The sequence below is a fragment of the Colossoma macropomum genome, unplaced genomic scaffold (genome assembly GCF_904425465.1).
Source record: "Colossoma macropomum unplaced genomic scaffold, Colossoma_macropomum, whole genome shotgun sequence".
Lineage (NCBI taxonomy): Eukaryota > Metazoa > Chordata > Actinopteri > Characiformes > Serrasalmidae > Colossoma > Colossoma macropomum.
In genome coordinates, this window is record NW_023494792.1 from 27,432,792 (window position 1) to 27,451,511 (window position 18,720).

Sequence of the window (18,720 nt, forward strand, 5' to 3'; positions counted from 1 at the left end):
CAGAATTCAGATGAACAACCTTCTGATTCCAGTCAGAAATCACTGAGTTACAATGGTAATGGGAATTTAACCTTGAGACTAGTAGTGAGTGGTATACCGGTTCTTCTGGTATACTGGTCAAAATTGGCCATCCCACCCATTACTACTTGACACAGTCATTTTGCTTCAGGCAAGAATGTGATAACATGTTGTCCTGAAAACTGCAAGTGAATTATGAACAGAACATTTTGTGTCTGAGTGAGCAGCATTTAAAATACTGTAACAAAACTGCCTAATATTACTGTGTAATAAGAGCACTGAAATGTAAACAATTTGCTAATAATAAAGAAGCCGTGTGAAATATTAATTTTGTTTTTAATGTTTCAGCAAGTGTTCATCGGGCAGTTTCGCCCCACTGAAATGAACAACTAAGAAAAAATTTAAAACAAGTCTAACACATCTCCTCAGAGATAATGAGAAAGATGTTTGTGTTCTGTGTTTCAGTGTAGCATGACAGTGTGAATGCTGTGCAAAAAAAAAGTTTACCAAGAGCATTAGAGCAAGAAGTGTCTGGCTCTGTCTAAAAGAATTAAGCCTTCAAATTAAAGCTGCATGTCAACAAAAATGATGAAAGCAGCTATTTCTAGCGGTACGTGGGTGCAATCATTAACTGCAACTCTATACTTACAGATAGCACATTCTGAAAAAATGAAAATCTTCAACCAATGTGAACATCAGAATATACAGTACACAAATTTTTAACAACGCATACCAAACCCTTCTTTTCTGTCCCATTTCTTTCAGCCAAGTTTTTACTTGTAGTTATCATGTAACACTTGGTTTGGCTAAACAATCCTTCATTGATGATAAATCAGAAATGCTGGTGAAGAAATTTAACAAGAGGCATGGAGGTAAAGTCCAGAACCAGCATTCTTTTTCCAGCTCACAACATCTCAACTACTTTTTGGATAACGAGAAATTCTTGTTACTACTTACTGCACTGAAGTTTATTTGTATTCTGTTCTAATATTATACAGTATTTTACCCACAAAGCACACTTACAGCAGAGATACATGGTCTTAACCGGTCCACATCATGTAAAAACAGACTTTTTCTCTCTTTCTTTTAAAGAGACTACAATATAAACATTGTTTAAAGTTTCAAAACGTACCATTCACAACTCGGTGCCTACAAAAGTGCAAAAACAGCCTGTTTTGAAGTCCTTGTTTTTGTGGTGCCACAAAAACCAACATATTTGTATATATCTGCCTACACAGTAGCCGATCAGAACAGAGCTCATTTACATATATCAGACTAACAGGGACAGCAAAAAAACAGCCTGTTTAATTCTAAGGGAATTAAAAAAGGTCATGTAAAAATGAATTATGACTGTTTTTGGTGGTAAGTTGGACCTTAGGGGGAAAATGGATCACAAGATGTACAAATAATGTAGGAAATAGGGCCCTTTTTTACTCAGGCGCCTAAGACTTTTTGCACTGTATTTCTCAGTAAACTCACATAACACTCAATGTAATATGAAAAGTGACCAAGGTATAGCATCTGCAACAACTACAGAGCACAAATTCCACTACAGAAGATACCTGGAACCAGTGAATGAACTGCTTATCCATATTTCTTTTAATTGAATCAGGCAAAACAGTCATTGTTTAAATCACACATTTTACTAATTGTAACAGCGCACAACAGTTCCCTCATTTATGGACCATTTCTTTCATGTTTCCACTACTTTTATGCAAACGTCCCATATTTCCTACGACAATTCACAGATCTGTAGTATTTCTAGGAATTTAAGGCACTAGTTAAGAACAGAATTAGAAAAATAAATCTACACTGACAGTTCAAATGTCGTCATTACCAACACTGCATGAAAAACAAAGCACAATCATATGAGGTTGAGTGAGACCATGTTTTGTTAAACTCTTTTCAAGGAAATGTCTCCTTTTTACGAGACATGGTGTTCTGGCTTTTTTATGAGGCACAGCATTCCACAAAGACGCGCAGACACTTCAGTTAGAATGCACACATACTTGAACGATGTAATCTTGAGAAGAGAGTGGAATGAGACAGTTTTCCAGCCTCTGTCTGAAGCACAAACATGGCTCTTGTGATGTTTTCAAACTGACAGCTTTTGGCTTTGACCTTGAATATGCAGGAGGTGGAAAATGGAAAAGACATTCAAATGACAGGTGCTTCCTGATCTGTTTGGAGAAACTGGTTTTCACCAACAGAAGGACATAACAGTTCAGGAAAGCTAGGGCTTAATTGGCATTTTTAACAGCACTGAGATATCGCTGCATCAGTGCTGGAAATGGTCACGTCATGAGTAAGTCTCTACCTCTGTACATATGTATCCACGGTCAAGAAAGAGACTCTGCAGCGATAAATCTACTATTATTCTCAAATGTTTTCAAATCCTTTGTATTTCTTATTTCCATTTACTTGCTTTTTTCAAAGATTTAAAACATATATGGCATATGCAAAGGTTTTGGCACAATTTTCATGCATTTTATTTTTATATTGTTATTTACATTTTTATTTAATAAAATTAATAAAAGGACACTTACAGCATTGAGAAAAAAGTGTACTAGAAACCACTGTCCATTTTGGCCATTTAAAGCTCTTGTACATAACTAACAAATACAGACATATTACCTAAGCCTATAATCACTATAACCTCTGAAACTAATATATGAAGTAGTGGCAAGTTCTGAATACAATTCGTCAGCAGGTGTGCAAAACATGAGATGTAGAGGTGCAGCTTCAGGGTGATGTGGGAGGAGTGACCGGTTTCAGAGTTCAAATTTTCATAAGAAAACATGGGGAACCATGTCAGCATCTTTACAACACAAGAGCAGAATTGTCAGAGCTGGAATACTGAGTGGGAACGCAAAAACAGGTAATCCTATGATCATTAAAGCAAATAGGCAAAGTGTTCAGTTAGAAAGGCCAGAAAGGCAAATGTCATCAAATGTCATACTGTGCATATATTTTATCTTTATTTTCTTTTTATTCTTAGCTTGTCTTATTTAACGTTGGGAGTTATTTGTAAGAGGTCTTGACAAGAGTTTAGAAGAGCAGAACTGTGCAGATATATAAATTGATGAATTATAGTTATTATAGCTGATTTTACCCTTACTGTAGTATTTAGCAGTATTAATGGTAGTGGAGTAGCTTAACATGTGCTTATGGGCTTAATGACATTGTTTTAGTTGATGAATTATTCTTTCTTTCTTTCTTTCTTTCTTCCTTCCTTTCCTTTTTCTTTATTTCTTTCTTTTCTTATTTCTTTCTATATCTTTCTTTTCATTCACTCATATGCTGAGTTTCTTTTGCCTTATTTTCCATTGATGATCATCTACAACTAAGTCTACAGCCTTCCCAAGCTGCTTTCTTTTTGTGATTGTTTGTAGTCATATGCAAAAGTTTGAGCTCCACTGGTCAAATGTTTTCTTGAACATGTTATGTTGATTTTCTAAGCTAACATCCTCAACAGAGAACAACGTCTGCACATTTCAATGCACAATTATTTGTTACACCATTATTTGCTGAATGTAACATCTTGAAAAAAAAATGTGGCCTGTTCAAACATTATGGCACATTTTATATTTTGTTTTATTTTTCCAATTTGTTAATGTTTCTTTCATTTATTAAGATCAACAAAACATGTAAATTAACCAGGAGTGTTCAAACTTTTGCATACAACAGTAACTATTTTACAGAATGAGGTCAGTTATTATTATTTGAAAAACAGCAAATATCAAAGTTTTTACACAAATATGAAGGTGGTGTAAAATAAGACTAGCCTGATGAAATTATGACTTGATGGAGTCAAGCTTGATGAAGTAATATTTAATGGCCTATAAGTGCATAATAATTATACATGTTACCTTGATAAACATTTTACTGTGGAAGCACCTTTTTTAAATGACTTTGCCTTGATTCAGTCACATTCATATTATAATGTAAATATTCTTCCCATTTTCATATTTGTGCATGTCATCAGCTGGGAGCTAATTACTGACAGCTAGGTAACCAGCCATTTTGACTTTTGACAACTTTATATTGTACTTTAATAGCTGTACACAGTAAACAAATTATTAGTAAAAAATTATTTGTTTGACAATAAACCATCAGCTAAAATTTAATGACCATAACAGGCCTAAAAGAGAGAAAAAAAAATAATAAAAATATGATAAATATAAATTCATGAATATCTTTTCAGTAACAACGATGTGGACCCTGGTGCTCGTACTACTTCTAGGTAAGAAAGACACACACATGCAAATAGGCACCTATTCTCTTTTTGTATCTTTTGTATGTCTTTCTGGTCTCTACTGCTACTCTAGATCTCCTTTTACTCTCCATGCAGATCTTCAAAATGCCAGCCCAACCACACTGAGATTGGTCAATGGTACAGCCCCCTGCTCTGGAAGAGTGGAGGTTCTCTATAATGGAATATGGGGAACAGTATGTGATGATTCTTGGGATTTAAATGATGCTGAAGTTGTGTGTAGAGAGCTGGGCTGTGGAAACGCTACAGAGGCAAAGAGCAATGCTTACTTTGGACAGGGATCTGGTCAAATATGGATGGATGACGTTAAATGTTCTAAGACTGAGTCTTCACTGATCGACTGTCAGTTCAGTGGATGGGGAAAACATAACTGTGTTCATGGTGAGGATGCAGGAGTCATTTGCCAATGTAAGTGCGAAAAAATAAAAAAAAAACTTTATGCATACATATACTCAAATTCATATTTTCTAATGTTAAAGAAAAAGTATTATTGAATAGCTTGTGTGGTCAATAACATCATGTAATAAAAACACTGATATGACAGAACACACTATGACAGTGCAGTGATCAGCTGGAGACCTAATGCAGCTGATCACATGTGTGATGTCAGTGTCTTCAAATATCAGTCCACCATTAAATACTGAAAATAGAGTTTTAAAAAATCTCAGTGAACTAAAGCTCTCTTTTCTTATGGATTCAAGGCTAAAACACAGAGAAAACTAAAACATCTACTAACTAAAAAGCAACCCATGAACAGTATCAAAATGCAGCTCATCCCTTCAGCCAGCACTGCTTATATCAGTTAAACTAAAACAGAACTAGCCAAAAAGAAATGATGCACTATTTTTGACTGCGGTTTTAACAAGATTTTACAGTATTTTTTCACCCTACCAAGTTTCTGCTGTGCATACAGTGTATATTCTCTCTTACACTCATGCCTGACAGTAGCGCTGCCTGCTCAGCTCGGTTTTACACATCAGACAGGAAACTGTCTTTTCATAGTTTATATTTTTTGGGGTTGTGCATGACCTTGTATTGCAGTCTGTGCATGAAATAAGAAACATCTGTATTTCTTCATTACAATCATGATGTAAATGGGAAGCGCAAATGTCATCAAGTCATCTAACTGATAACGTGATTTGTTGCCATGAATTTTTTATTATCAATGTTATCAATAATGTTGATTACATGTTGCAGGCCTATATTACACTTTGTGATTCTTCTGTCAATGATACATACAGAATTATGTCTTAACACCTAGAATTCAAACACCCCCTGGTTAAGTTACATGTTTTGTTGGTTTTCTAAGAGAAAAGAAGTTCTACTCTACAGAGAAAATATTTAAAATTCAGCAAATTTATTGCATGATTTCTATTTATTTGCTCAATTTAACATAATTGAAAAAATAAAACAAAGTATAAAATATGCCAGGCCTTTTATTATGATGTTTTATTTTTTATCCAGTATGTTAAATTCAGCAAATAAACAATAAGTGTGGATTAAAATGTGTAGAAGTGTGTTAAGGATGAGGATGAAGATGTGTTAACTCATTTTCACTTAGAAAATTAACAAAATTCCCTTTGACTAGGGGTGCCCAAACGTCTCCATATTACTGTATAAGCTGAGCTGAGGCTGGTCAAAGGCACTTCCTTCCACACTGAGAGACAATGTGGATAAATGACATTACTAGTAATTGTAGAGCAAATAAAAAATAAATGGGGAATATCTATTCTACCTGCAGAATGAAATTATACAGTATACTGGCTACTTAAAATACAGTTTGCTTTCAAACCTGTACAGCACTTTAAGGTCTCTCCTTAAAGACCTCATGAATATTAGACACAGATATAATATCCGCATAGTCATATGTAAACATTTAAAGAATTGTATATTCAACAACAGGCAGTGTTATGCCTGTGTATGTATTATATAAATATTGCAGAACTGTTAAACTATGAAAATAATTAATTCTCATTAATTGCATGACTTTGTTTAGCTAATCTTGATTGATTCTATTTGCCTTACATGCTCAATTTTTTTTCCATTTAAAGATCAGTGCAGAATAAACTTCCTTGGTTTCAATAACTGTTTCTTTTAATAACTCAATGACATTGTTTTAACTGTGTGAACGCACTAAACTCAATGCACTCGTGAACTCATGCGAATAAACTGAATTCAATGAACTCATCACGAAAATCGCGTGAACAACACAGTAGTATCAACACAGTTTCTGATTTTCAACATCCAGAGAGGAACAGTAGCTACATGATCCCACCAGTGAGTGAGAATGTGAATTTTGTTGTTTTTACTCTTTTACACAGTTTGAAAACACAAGCTGAACTTTATATTGTGTGAAAGTTTCCTGATAGATGGTCCAACAGAAATGTTTCAAAATTACTTGGAAAAAATATATTTACAATATTTTTCAATATAACTTAAGGAATTTTTTTTTCTCCTCTCTTATATCTCCATTTTGGAGATATAAGCTTTTGTTCTGACAGCCACGACATATAAATCTATGGCCAATTTTTGGCCAGTTCTTTTATTTTGCCCAATAAAAATATAATTTTTGAAAAAACATGGTACATTTGTTTACCCTTGACAGCTTTCTGACATTTGATAGGTAGACCTACCAGTAAATGTGTACGCAGCTCAAAATGCTTAGCTGGTGTTTAGTTTCGTAACAGTCATGCATTGATAAATGTGTGTTTTTTGAAGTTTTGTTTAGGTTTTTTATTTCATTTTCACTGATTCTCAAAGAAAAAAATAGGCTCCACACCTATTCTCTACATATCTTGCTGCTTTAGTGCCACGCCTCTGTGACAGCTCTGACCTGTTAACATCAACAAAATGAAAAGCAAGATGTTTCACGCCGTTCATGCCAAACAAGCTCAGAAAGTCTATTTGGAAGTCTGAACAACTTTATTTTTAAACAAACTTTTTCTGCCTACACATAAAACAAGCACAATCATGAAAAGCTAACTTGTTTTCTGGAATAAACACAACCCCTCGATGAGCTAAATAGCTAGACGTACCTGTCATCTTCGCTTTGATGCTGTTTCGTTGAAGGATTGGTAGCCAGCTAGTTTACTGGTGCAGGTTGCAATTTTACCATTTCACTCTCGTTTGACCTCAACTCTCTCTTTACTTTCCTAATAAAGTGCAGCATATCAGTGGCAATGATGTTTTATTTAGGAGAGCGGAGGTTCTCCACAATAATTATTCCAATCAGCAAAGCAGCTGACACTGAAACAAGCTGTAATTTGAGCTCAACTGATGAATCAGCTTCTGCTGTGTGAAAATGAGCAGATGTGCGCTAGTCCTTCCTTTACATATCATTTGCAAATGACAAGTTCAAACAACGCTCATATACATATAATTTACATAAAAACAAATTAATGCAGGTATCACAATAGTCAGTGAAAACAAGTTTTGAAAAGCCAATTTTGTTGTAATACTTGCAGAATACTCTTTCACATGCAAGCACAGCTGACGAGTTCTAGGACTGCTTAATCTGTCATGATCTTGAGCATTGATTCAGTGTGTCCATTTACACTTAGTACCAGACAAACTAATAAATTAATAAAGTTTCAAGCCTGCAAATTAAAATTTACATTTATAAATGACATTTAGCACAAGGATTCCCCGGTGCACAAATATCATTACAGCTTCTTTCAAATCAAATTATTGATTATTTTTACTCTTTTATTGGTATTTTATTCATGATATTGATAATTATTTGGTTGTAAATTAAACATTTTTCAGGTTGTTGAAACATTCCGACCAAATTTGATCATACAGATACTTCAAAGGTGACACTGATGTAAATAAATTACATCAGCAGCACACCTAGTTTAACAAAATATTGTGTAATCAAACCTGATATTGGGTGGTAACTACAAATGATATTGGGTTTTCTCAAGAGGAGGTAGAAACGGTTAAATGAGCACAGTGACAAACATAAAACGTCATTGCTGTAGGAACAAAATTCTCCATTTTTCATGTTTTTTGATGTCGAAATGAAGTCGAGTTACATTGACTTACATTAAACAAAATGTATGTTTTTTCCTTCTTCATTAATATTATCATTTTGGATAAATGAGGTTTCATCCCAACAGAAACAAATAGAAACAACATATTTATGGTATTAATATTATTTAGATTTACTCGACTATTAGTGTTTTCACAATTATTTATATTCATTACTGTTAAGTACTATACTAATTTAAATTAGTTATATTACAGTAATTATATTAACATTTAGTGTTTTTAGTGTTAAACATAAGTGAATGAGTGAGTGTTTGAGTTTTAATTGAATTCATTAATAGAAGTCTCATGTTTAATGTACAAACAAATGAAAAATGTAGAAAGAGACAGAATTTGGAGAAAAAGTGAAATCATTAAGGGCTCAATAATCAGTTAATAAGCCGGGTCAGGTGAATCACTGAATAGATGAAACTGTGCAGTGCTGCACATCTCCAGAAGTAAGAATTAAGAAACACTGTCTTAAAAATACTAAATTTAAATTTTTACATTTTAATGCCTACTTTCCCAGCCTGGTCATGAATCCTTCAAAATTGCTGAATGGAAATGAATGAAAAAAAAGTTTGCTTTTTTCTTTTTCAGCACACAGATATGTTCTGGTGAGAACTGAAGTGCAGGTTACCCCTGGAATCAATCCAAATAACCCAATTATCATGCAGCAGGTTTTAGCAAAGGTGAGTACCCAGTGTGGAGTCATCACAAACCAGTCAAGGTAGCGACAAAGTCTTCAAAGCTGTTGTTACTCCTTTCACAATTGTTGATATCACTTATTTCTGTTTTCATTGTTTATTTTGCAGATGAGAACAGCAGCAGAAAATATGGGTATTTATACTATCCAGTGGAGAACAAGTCCTAATGGAGAAGTGTTTAAGAAAAATAATTAATTGTGATCACTTCAGATATTTAGTTATAGTTAGTTGTCCATTCAGAATTTAGTAATCCAAATGTGATAATTGGGGTGGAACCATTGAGAATTTTTTTTAACATTAAAATGTATTAAAGGTTATTTATCAAAGGTTAGCATGTACATAAATGTAGTCTTTCCTGAAAAGGTGTCATTGTGTACAACAAGTTGTTGAGTTGTAACATTTTACTTAGACCTGTTGTTTATTTTACATCCTTAATCTGTGGTTTGATTTCACTTTTAGTATTCCATATCATATCATATATTCTGCAATAACTGAACAGCAAGAGAGGTGTGCTCCCCTCCAAGAGCTTTATTATTCTTACATAGAGGCAACTTTTCTCTGCGTGTATACAACAGAGGACTGCTACCTAACTTGAGCCTGACGAGGCTCGATAATATATCGGGTTTCAGGCCGCTTTTTCACCTACAGTATCAGACTGTAGTAGATTTGTAAACTTTTGCTCTTTAGCACTCTCTCATATGCACGGCTATTTACAGTGCATTTGTATATAGAATAGCTTTAGCGTTTGAGAGAAACCCTAAATGAAGTTCAGCAGTAATCAGTTCACACCACAGAAGATGAGAGTGATGTGCTGGGTTGGTAGAAAGATTTCCGGTTTCCTTACTAAGCTCGCTTGAAGTGTGAAAGCAGCAGCAGTAGCAAGTGCAGGAATTTAGTAGTTTAACATTGCCAGGTATGATCGGCAATTCTACAAAATATACTGTCTAATGTGTATAATACCAGTTTATCCCTGCGAATCAAGTCCTTAGTAACAAAGCACAGCACTGTAAAACCATGTCTGTTACAATCCATCTCTGGCAGCACAGTGAAGCTGAAGCTTTATACTTGAATGTTGCATTCCACGTTAAATGGAACCATCAGAATGTAACAGACCAATTGAGGTCAAACAGATATTTTCAATAAAGGCTGGTGAATAAAAAGCCAACTTCAGCCTTGTGCATCAGTGCAGGTTCAGATCTCAAATTTAGCAGTACTGTTTGGGCCTTATTGGGACACGCTTTAAAGTTGGGGGTACGGGTCTGGTTTCAGCTTCAATTTCATGCCCATGCAGACCTCTGGTATACAAACTTTGTCCAATATTTACATTATATGTAGAAAGTATTTTTATACTATAAGCCAGTCTAAGATTTCTACACTGCAATAAATACCATGTAGTTTATGCCTGACTCCTCTTCAAATTGATGATGGCCACAATAAACTTTCATAATGCCTTGTTGCAGAACACCATCGTGAGGCACTAACAGAGCAATGTTTGCACTGCGTTGTCAAACCCCTGGTCATTCGTCAACGCCTGCTCACTACTGCAACTGTGAACAGTGATGCTGTGATCCCTCCATCTGGAACCAAAAATAACTTGAAACATGCAGCCTCAAGCTCTGCTGCAGTCCATCCAAGACCATACAAGATTTAAGCTACATAAAATAGTAGTTGATCTCTCCCTCAATAAGGACAGTTGACTGATGCACACTACCTGCTACAGATATCATCCAGCCCATGGTGAATGTTTCTTGCCCAGTTGAGGAAATTGCTAATAATGATGTGGTATCCACCGCTGTCACTGATTCTTTGTTCACCTTAGAAGGAGACAATGCAGCTACCACACTTGCTGGTTTTCCCCCACCTACCTACTCCTCAGTGGAGGACACGCAGCTTTGTTTAGGCCTAGTTGAGACAGGCAGCTCACATTCCTTGTTAACCACCAAACACACAGCTCTATCTCAGCTGGGGCTGAAAATGGTAATAGGAGAAATGGTACCACACCAGGCACTCCTTTGTGGACATACCTGTCCTCAACATTAAATGTGAGGCATTACCTAAGGAGTTTCTTGTTGGCTTCAAAACCACAGTTTCATGCATGCATCCCACATCCTTGGTGTACGCGATATGGAACATGACGGATGCATCCTAGTTCGCTTAGAACGAATGCCCCTGTAGACACTTGAGTCCCTTCTCTGGTTGTTTTACAGTACACACGCAACTGCTCAGATGGTGATATTGTAAGGGCTTACAATAATGTAGCCCAAACTGGCCACCTGGGTAACACAATTTCTAATCTTCTGTTAGGAGTGGAGTTGCTACTGCAACAGGTGGAGTTAGAGCCAATGGTGCAACTGAGAGATGCACCCAAGACAATACTTCATGGGCTTGGGTTCACCACTCAGGATCTAGGGTGCAACATCACAGTGCATGCCAGTTCTTGCTTTTATGACCCATACACTCTTACAGTGTCACTGGCTACAGACATCACCCTCTTCCACATGCCCCTTCAGGCCAACAACTGTAGAAAGTTCAGTTAAGGCTGCCACCTGAAGCAGAGACAAACTCCTTATTGACAAAAGGTACAATAGAGGAGATAAGGAGCTTTGTACTGTTCCAAGTATTTTTGTTCAGCTTATTTCTCATGCCCCAAAAGGAAAGGGATTTCTGTGTAGTTCTAGACCTACAGGGGCTAAATTATAATCTCAAAAGGCTTCCATTCAAATTCAAACAACAGGTGTTCTGAAAGTGATACACTATATCATCAAAAGTATATGGACACCCCTTGTAATTATTGAGTTCAGGTGCTGAGTGCTGAAGCTCCATCACTCACTATAGAGATCCAAACTGCCACTAAAAGCACCATCAGCACAAGAACTGTGCCTCGGGAGCGTCGGGAAATGGGTTTCCATGGCTGAGCAGCTGCACACAAGCCTAAGATCACTATGCGAATGCCAAGCATCGGCTTGAGTAGTGTAAAGCATGCCACCACTGGACTCTGGAGCAGTGGAAATGTGTTCCCTGGAGTAATACAACACTACACTATCTAGCAGTCTAATAAACGAATCTGGGTTTGGCAGATTCCAGGAGAATGCGGCCTACCTGAATGCACTGTGCCAACAGTAAAGTTTGCTGGAGGAGGGATAAAGTTCTAGGGCTGTTTTACAGGGTTTGGACTAGGCCTTTTAGTTCTAGTGAAGGATAATATTAATGCTATAGCATACAAAGTTATTCTGCGGCAACAGTTTGGTGAAAGCCCTTTTCTGTTCCAGCATGATTGTATCTGAAGCGAGGTCCATAAAGACATGGTTTGTCCATTGTGAGCCAGGCCTTCTTGTCCAACATCAGTGCCTGACCTTGCAAATTCTTTTGACTGAATGGGCACAAATTCTCACAGACACACTCCAAAATCTTGTAGGAAGCCTTCTGAGAAGAGTGGAGGCTGTAATAACTGCGAAGGGCAGTCAACTCTACATTAATGACCATAGTTTTGGAATGCAATGTCCAACAAGCTTGTACAGGAGTAATGGTCAGGTGTCCACATACTTTTGGCCATATGGTGTAGCTTTCAAAACGAGTGGTTCTGACATTTCATTTACAATTTGCTTTTTCACCGTCCATGACCACAATCCTGTCACTGAAGGGTATAGCATACATTTTGACTGTAGTGGTACAAATCTGTCTGGTCCACTGCATACGCAGCCAGCTACACAGATCCTGCCACTTGATCTCTTAGAACTGTGGCAACTCAGCCTTGATCTAGTCCAATACAAAAATATGTTAGCATTAATAAACATGTTCACACGCAAAATTTGGTGGTAGGGTTTCACTGAGCTCTGCCTCCACACACAGAGAAGTGGATGCCGATGCGTCACTCACAGGCTGGGGTGCACTGCGGCAATGCAGAGCAATTTAGGGCCAAACCTACAAGGTCGGAAGTCATGTTCTCATTCACTCAGACAATGTAACAACCATGTTCAACATCAATCACCAGACCAGAACATGGTTCTTACCAGCTCTGTGTCTGATATGTCGCTTATTAATACATCAACAGAAAAGCCTCATTAAGGGCAACCCATCTGCCAGCAACGTGATCCAGGGTAGTGTGGACTGTACCATCAGCATCTGCACACCTCTTTGCCAGCAAAGAGACCAGAAACTGTGGTATATATGGACTGTGGTTCTATTACTCAGACAAAGAGGGGTGATCAGCCACCTGGGACATGAGAACTGCATTTCAGTATCTTTTCCATTGGAGATGCTACTCTAAATTCACCAGTGTGGCCATCCAATTTATCCTGGCAGCTCTACAATGGGCAATAAGGTTCACACTGCTTCACTTACTTCTACATGGGGTACCTTAGGCCTTGCCCTTGAGAGCAGGGTATGTCACACTCTCCAGGAACACCTAAATGGATGTGGCTCTTTGCCCAGCAACCTTTTAGCAGAGACCTTACAGAGAGGAAAACTAATGAAAATGTGAACATCAACAAGACTGATGCATGCTCACCGACTGAAATTTTTCTAGCTGATAAGATGCATCAGGGTTCAGCCAACGCCACAAGCTCTCCCAGTGGTGTTAAAAATTCTCCAACAACTTACTGATGAAAGTAACATCAATATCAACAGCCAAAATGTATATGGCTGCCAAATGGCTCGTCACTATGCGCCCACAGACTACTTTGTAGCTTCCTCAAAGGTACACTGTACCTTTGGCTATACAGAGACCCACAGAGCCCTCTATCTACACTGTATACTGGAATAACTGTACATAGATCATTTGAACCATTGTCTCAGGTGGACTCAAACCAAACTTTTTTTACTAGCTCTACTTCCTGGAAAACAGGATGATAAATTGAACACACTTGCTGCTAGCCCAAACTCATTTATGGTGGAAACCAGGCTTCTCTGGTGGCCTAATCCTCTCTTTCAAACTAAATTTATGTCACCAACCTTTGTCAACTCTCAAATGAGAGTGACACTCACCTCTGTGTCCAAGCACTCCACCATTATGTGTCAATAACTGAATCTATTAATCGTGCTGACCAGCTCTTTGTTTGCTTTGGGAGCCACATTGCTTGTGCACCACTCTGAAAGCAGTGGCTTTCACACTGAGTAACTCAGGTCATTATGTCGGCTAACAAAACAACTGGTACTCCACCTCTGGGAAATGTGCAATATGGCAATCAACTAGAGGTTTTTTGGCATTGTGGGCTTCTTTCAGTGGTCCCGCTTTCACACATTTGTCTTTGTCCATTCTCAAATACATTTGATAGGCCCCAACTACTAACTTTGGTGCTTCTATTCTATCAGTCATCAATAAGCTATGATGGAGATGTTCTTCTTATTATGTAGGTATGAAGTTATCCATGTGGTAATCTTCCCTTTGGTGACCACGAGGCACGAAATAGAATTTTATTTATGAATGTAACTGTGATTCTTTAACAGCCAGATGACTGTTAGAGCCACTTTTCCTCAGATACCACGTGGTGCGGCCATAAGTCGATATGCGCTATGCACTAAGGTAGCTGATCTATAACCTAAGGAGCCCCCTGAGGGTTATCTGGCATTCTCAGAACCACAGTTACTGTTGTAACTACTGGTTAATAGTTTGGAAACCTTTATACGCTATATATTTATTAGCCTCAACCCCTTTAGTCAACCAGAAATGATCTTAGTTTGTTTCATATGAAACACAACTGTCATAATCATATGTCATGTCATTTAAAAAGTAAAATTCTTGTTTTTCCATAATCCATCAAAATAAAAGGACGTCTAAAACATCTGGCTGTTTCACCATTCACCAGCAGGCAGGGTAAATAACATTAAACAATAATATCACCTTTTGTATCATCCCCACCTATCACTGTGAAAAAACACAACTAAGGGACACTGAAGAAGCACTGCTAATACTGTGATTCACTCAGAAACCTCAACTAGGTTCAATTCTGGGTGATGCTATAGCCATTTGTGGCTAGGACTCCAAGAGAGCACAAATGGCCTTGGTCTCTCTATGTGGGTAGGATGATGGCCCTCCCTCTCCCCCCTCAGAGCATGCAAGTGGTCTGGAGTGGAAACAGAGTAGACGCGAAGCAACATGATTATTGCTCAGAGCACAGAGCAGCTTTTCAGAAAGTGGGAGCCTCAGTGTTGTCTCTTATTCCAACATCGCTCCGGTATCACTCCACCCCGCATGGTAGACAGTCCTTTTTTCCTCCCACACTGACCACCTCTGCGTGACATGAGTGATGCAGCAGTGACAGAAACAGCTTGCACTTCACAGCGATCACAACAAAGGTCTACAGACAGTACACAATCTAATGTCGTCCATTTTGCTGCAAGAATGATATAGAAGAGTGTGTGTATTTATTTACCCTCAGCAGATTTCTAGATTAGGCCGTCGCTTCAAGCCTAAACCTTCGAAAAAAAAAAAGCCTGACAAGCACATAATGTTTAACCAGTTTTCATTTATTAATAATGATAAATTATATAATAAATGAAATAAAGTGTGCAGTGTCTTGTCCACACATTCAAAAAAATCATTAGAATGGATCATGTGGTTCCGGTTATGGCGCAGGGCTAGTTAGACGCAAAGCAGAGCCCGTCGCAAATATTCTGGAAAATTCGACACTAAAGACCACTAACCACGTTAATTCTGAAATAGAAATTGAACCAGCTTACACTACAGGCAAAATGCCTACAACAAAACCACTCAGAACGGTACAGAAAACAACGAAAACAGAAACTTCTGCCGAGCCACAATCTACGGACGTAGCAGCCCAGGCGGAGGCTAGCAACAGCCGAGACCAGCTAGCATCGAGCGAGATTCTACAAGCCATCCAAACGATGAAAGACGACTTCACATCTTGATTCGACAAGTTATTCACCGCCATTCAACACGTCCAACAGGAGCTGCATGCCCATGAAACCAATCTATGCCTGGTGGGGCTCGCGGAGAGGGCTGAGGGAGGCGACATGTGTGCTTTCCTGGAGAGATGGATCCCTGAAACTTTCGGCTCTGAAGATTTTCCCACGCCCTTAACAATCGAAAGGGCGCACAGAATCGGAAGAAACGATGAAGGTATGACTGATCCTGCACAGAGGCATATACCTCCAAGAGCAAACAAACAAAGTTAGGACCTTGAAGGCAGCGAGGGACAAGGGCACCATTCTGTTCGAGGGCAGGCGAGTGATGTTCTTCCCTGACATCTCGACGGAGCTCCACAGGCAGCGAAAACGCTTCAACACGGTGAAAAAGGAGCTGCGATCTCTCAACATTCCCAGCGCGAGACGGGACACAACTGTGATGAGGCTAATGTCAGTTGATAAGTAGGCAATGTTTATTTGACCTACCAGCTGATGGTTAAATTCTCATAGCCTACATGAAGGCATAGGTTAACAGGGTTAGCAGTAGCCTGCATGATCAGGAATGTTTTGTGGTCTGTTTCAATGGCTAAATGTTACATATTATTCACTAGTCAGCTGAAATTGACTATGTTATCGTTGTTCTGTGGCGAATCAGGAAACGAATGCTGGTTTATTAAGATGTTCAGAATATTCTCTTTTACCTCTTTGGTTTAAAAGAGGAAAGCTGCTTATTGGTTTACAGTTCTAACTTCTTTCAAATGGTGTTTATACAACTGTATGTGAGCGATGGGTGATAGGTTAGGTCTGTCGCATGCACTATGTTGCTCCACACGAAAGTTCAGCGTGTAGATCGGCTTTGCCCCATAGTCAGGTCAAAAAGTAAGGGAAGGGAAACCTACTCGGTTTGGGAAACAGTAGGAAGATTTGGTTACAGAAGTGTTTTTGTATGTGTTAATAACATGTTTGTTTTTGAGTGTACGATCAGTTCAATTCATAGCAGTCAGAATGAGTATTCAAAATGCCAGTCACTTACAGGTCACCACAATGGCTTCACAAGCTGAGATTCAGTTCACGTCATGGAATGTAAGAGGTTTAAATAGCCTTATTAAATTGAAACAAGTCATGAGCAGGCTAAAGCAATTAAACTCTACAACTGCAATCTACAATTGTCTTCCTCCAAGAAACGCACTTAACGGCCAAAAATATAGATACAAAGAGTAGGAAGAAGGTGGTCTGGACAGGCGTTTTTGCATTATTTTCCTCTCATGCAAGAGGTGTAATTACTCTGATATATAAATCAATTCCTTTTCAAGTAATCAATACAATCAGTGACCGCTCAGGAAGATATATCATTATTCAAGGAAAGCTCTTGTCTGTTCCGTTAAATCTAGTAAATGTATATGGCACAAATGATGATAACCCAATATTCTTTAGAAACCTGTTTATCTTGCTAGCCTCACTACCAGGTTATTTTGTAATAGGAGGGGACTTTAATTGTACCCTCTCCCCAGATATAGATAGGTCAACGGGCTCGGACATATCTCATCAACAAACACGGCTAGAGCTGCATCAATGCCTTAAAGATTTTAATTTAGTAGATATTTGGCGATATAATAGCCCTAATACTAGAATGTTCTCATGTTTTTCAACTACACATCAGACATTCTCCCGCATTGACTACTTTTCAGTGTCAGCCCATCTTCAACCCCAGATTAAAAAAAGTTGGTATGATAGTATAGTTATTTCTGACCACGCTCCAGTTACTTTTACATATGCGCCACCCCGCTTTCGCAGGGGTTTTTTGAACTTAACACAAATGAAACGACAGCATCAGTGAGATGGGAGGCTTTTAAAGCCTTCCTAAGGGGGCAAATGATAAGTTATACAAGCCGCAAAATTAAAGATGAAGTTTAAAAAACTAGAAGATAACATCAAAGAAATGGAAGAGCAAATTTATTCGAGTAATGATCCTTCCAGACTCATTCCCCAGTTGCATATACTAAAATCCCAATATAATGAATTGTCATCGAACCAGGCAATAAAGAGCTTGTGGCGCCTAAAGCAGAGCTATTATGAACAGGGAGAGAGAGCAGGGAAACTTCTGGCCTGGCGTATTAAGCAATTGCAGTCAGAGAGGGCTATAAATGCAATTGAAAGTGAGGACGGACACATAACAGTTGACCCAGAAGAAATAAATAATTCATTTCGAGCATATTACCAGACCATATATAGTTAAGAATATTCACATATATCGCAACAAAGGCAGTCAGAATTTCTTAACTTTTTACAATTCTCTCCATTGGATGAAGTGTATTCTGCTTCTTTGGAACGTGAATTGGAAGCTGAAGAGCTTGCTGGTGCAATTAGTAACATGAAGGGAGGGAAAGCGCCAGGGCCCGATGGCATACCGATAAAAATATATAAACTATTCATGAGTAAATTGATTCCACCCCTCATGGATATGTATCTCAAATCCTACAAATCTGACACTCTACCCCCGACACTAAATTGCGCGCTAATTACACTGCTGGTCAAACCTGGGAAATGTCCAACAGATAGAAAGTCATATAGACCAATTTCACTTCTAAATAATGATACAAAAATTCTGTGTAAAGTATTAGCAAGAAGATTGGAATCCCTTCTACCAAAAATTATACATGAGGACCAAAACGGTTTTATACAAGGGAGGCAAGCCTTTCACAATATTCGGCGAATATTAAACATTGTACATATAAGCACTGAAATAGATGATAGAGCTGTACTGTCACTGGATGCAGAAAAAGCTTTTGACCATATCGAATGGCAATATATGTTTGATGTTCTCCACAGAAT

At 38.0% G+C, this 18,720-nt stretch overlaps 2 protein-coding genes across 2 annotated transcripts in view; one reads left to right on the forward strand and one right to left on the reverse strand.

Moving 5' to 3' along the window:
* The window catches only part of cradd (CASP2 and RIPK1 domain containing adaptor with death domain), a 38,404-nt gene that overhangs the window by 5,144 nt on the left and 14,540 nt on the right, over nucleotides 1-18,720 (reverse strand). The window lies entirely within an intron of this gene.
* Nucleotides 2,683-9,514, forward strand: LOC118812052 (scavenger receptor cysteine-rich type 1 protein M130-like). The gene is made up of 5 exons (XM_036576732.1): nucleotides 2,683-2,896; nucleotides 4,223-4,261; nucleotides 4,370-4,699; nucleotides 8,918-9,009; nucleotides 9,133-9,514. Exons 1-5 carry the CDS (start codon nucleotides 2,827-2,829, stop codon nucleotides 9,217-9,219), a joined length of 618 nt encoding a protein of 205 aa, XP_036432625.1. The 5' UTR covers nucleotides 2,683-2,826; the 3' UTR covers nucleotides 9,220-9,514.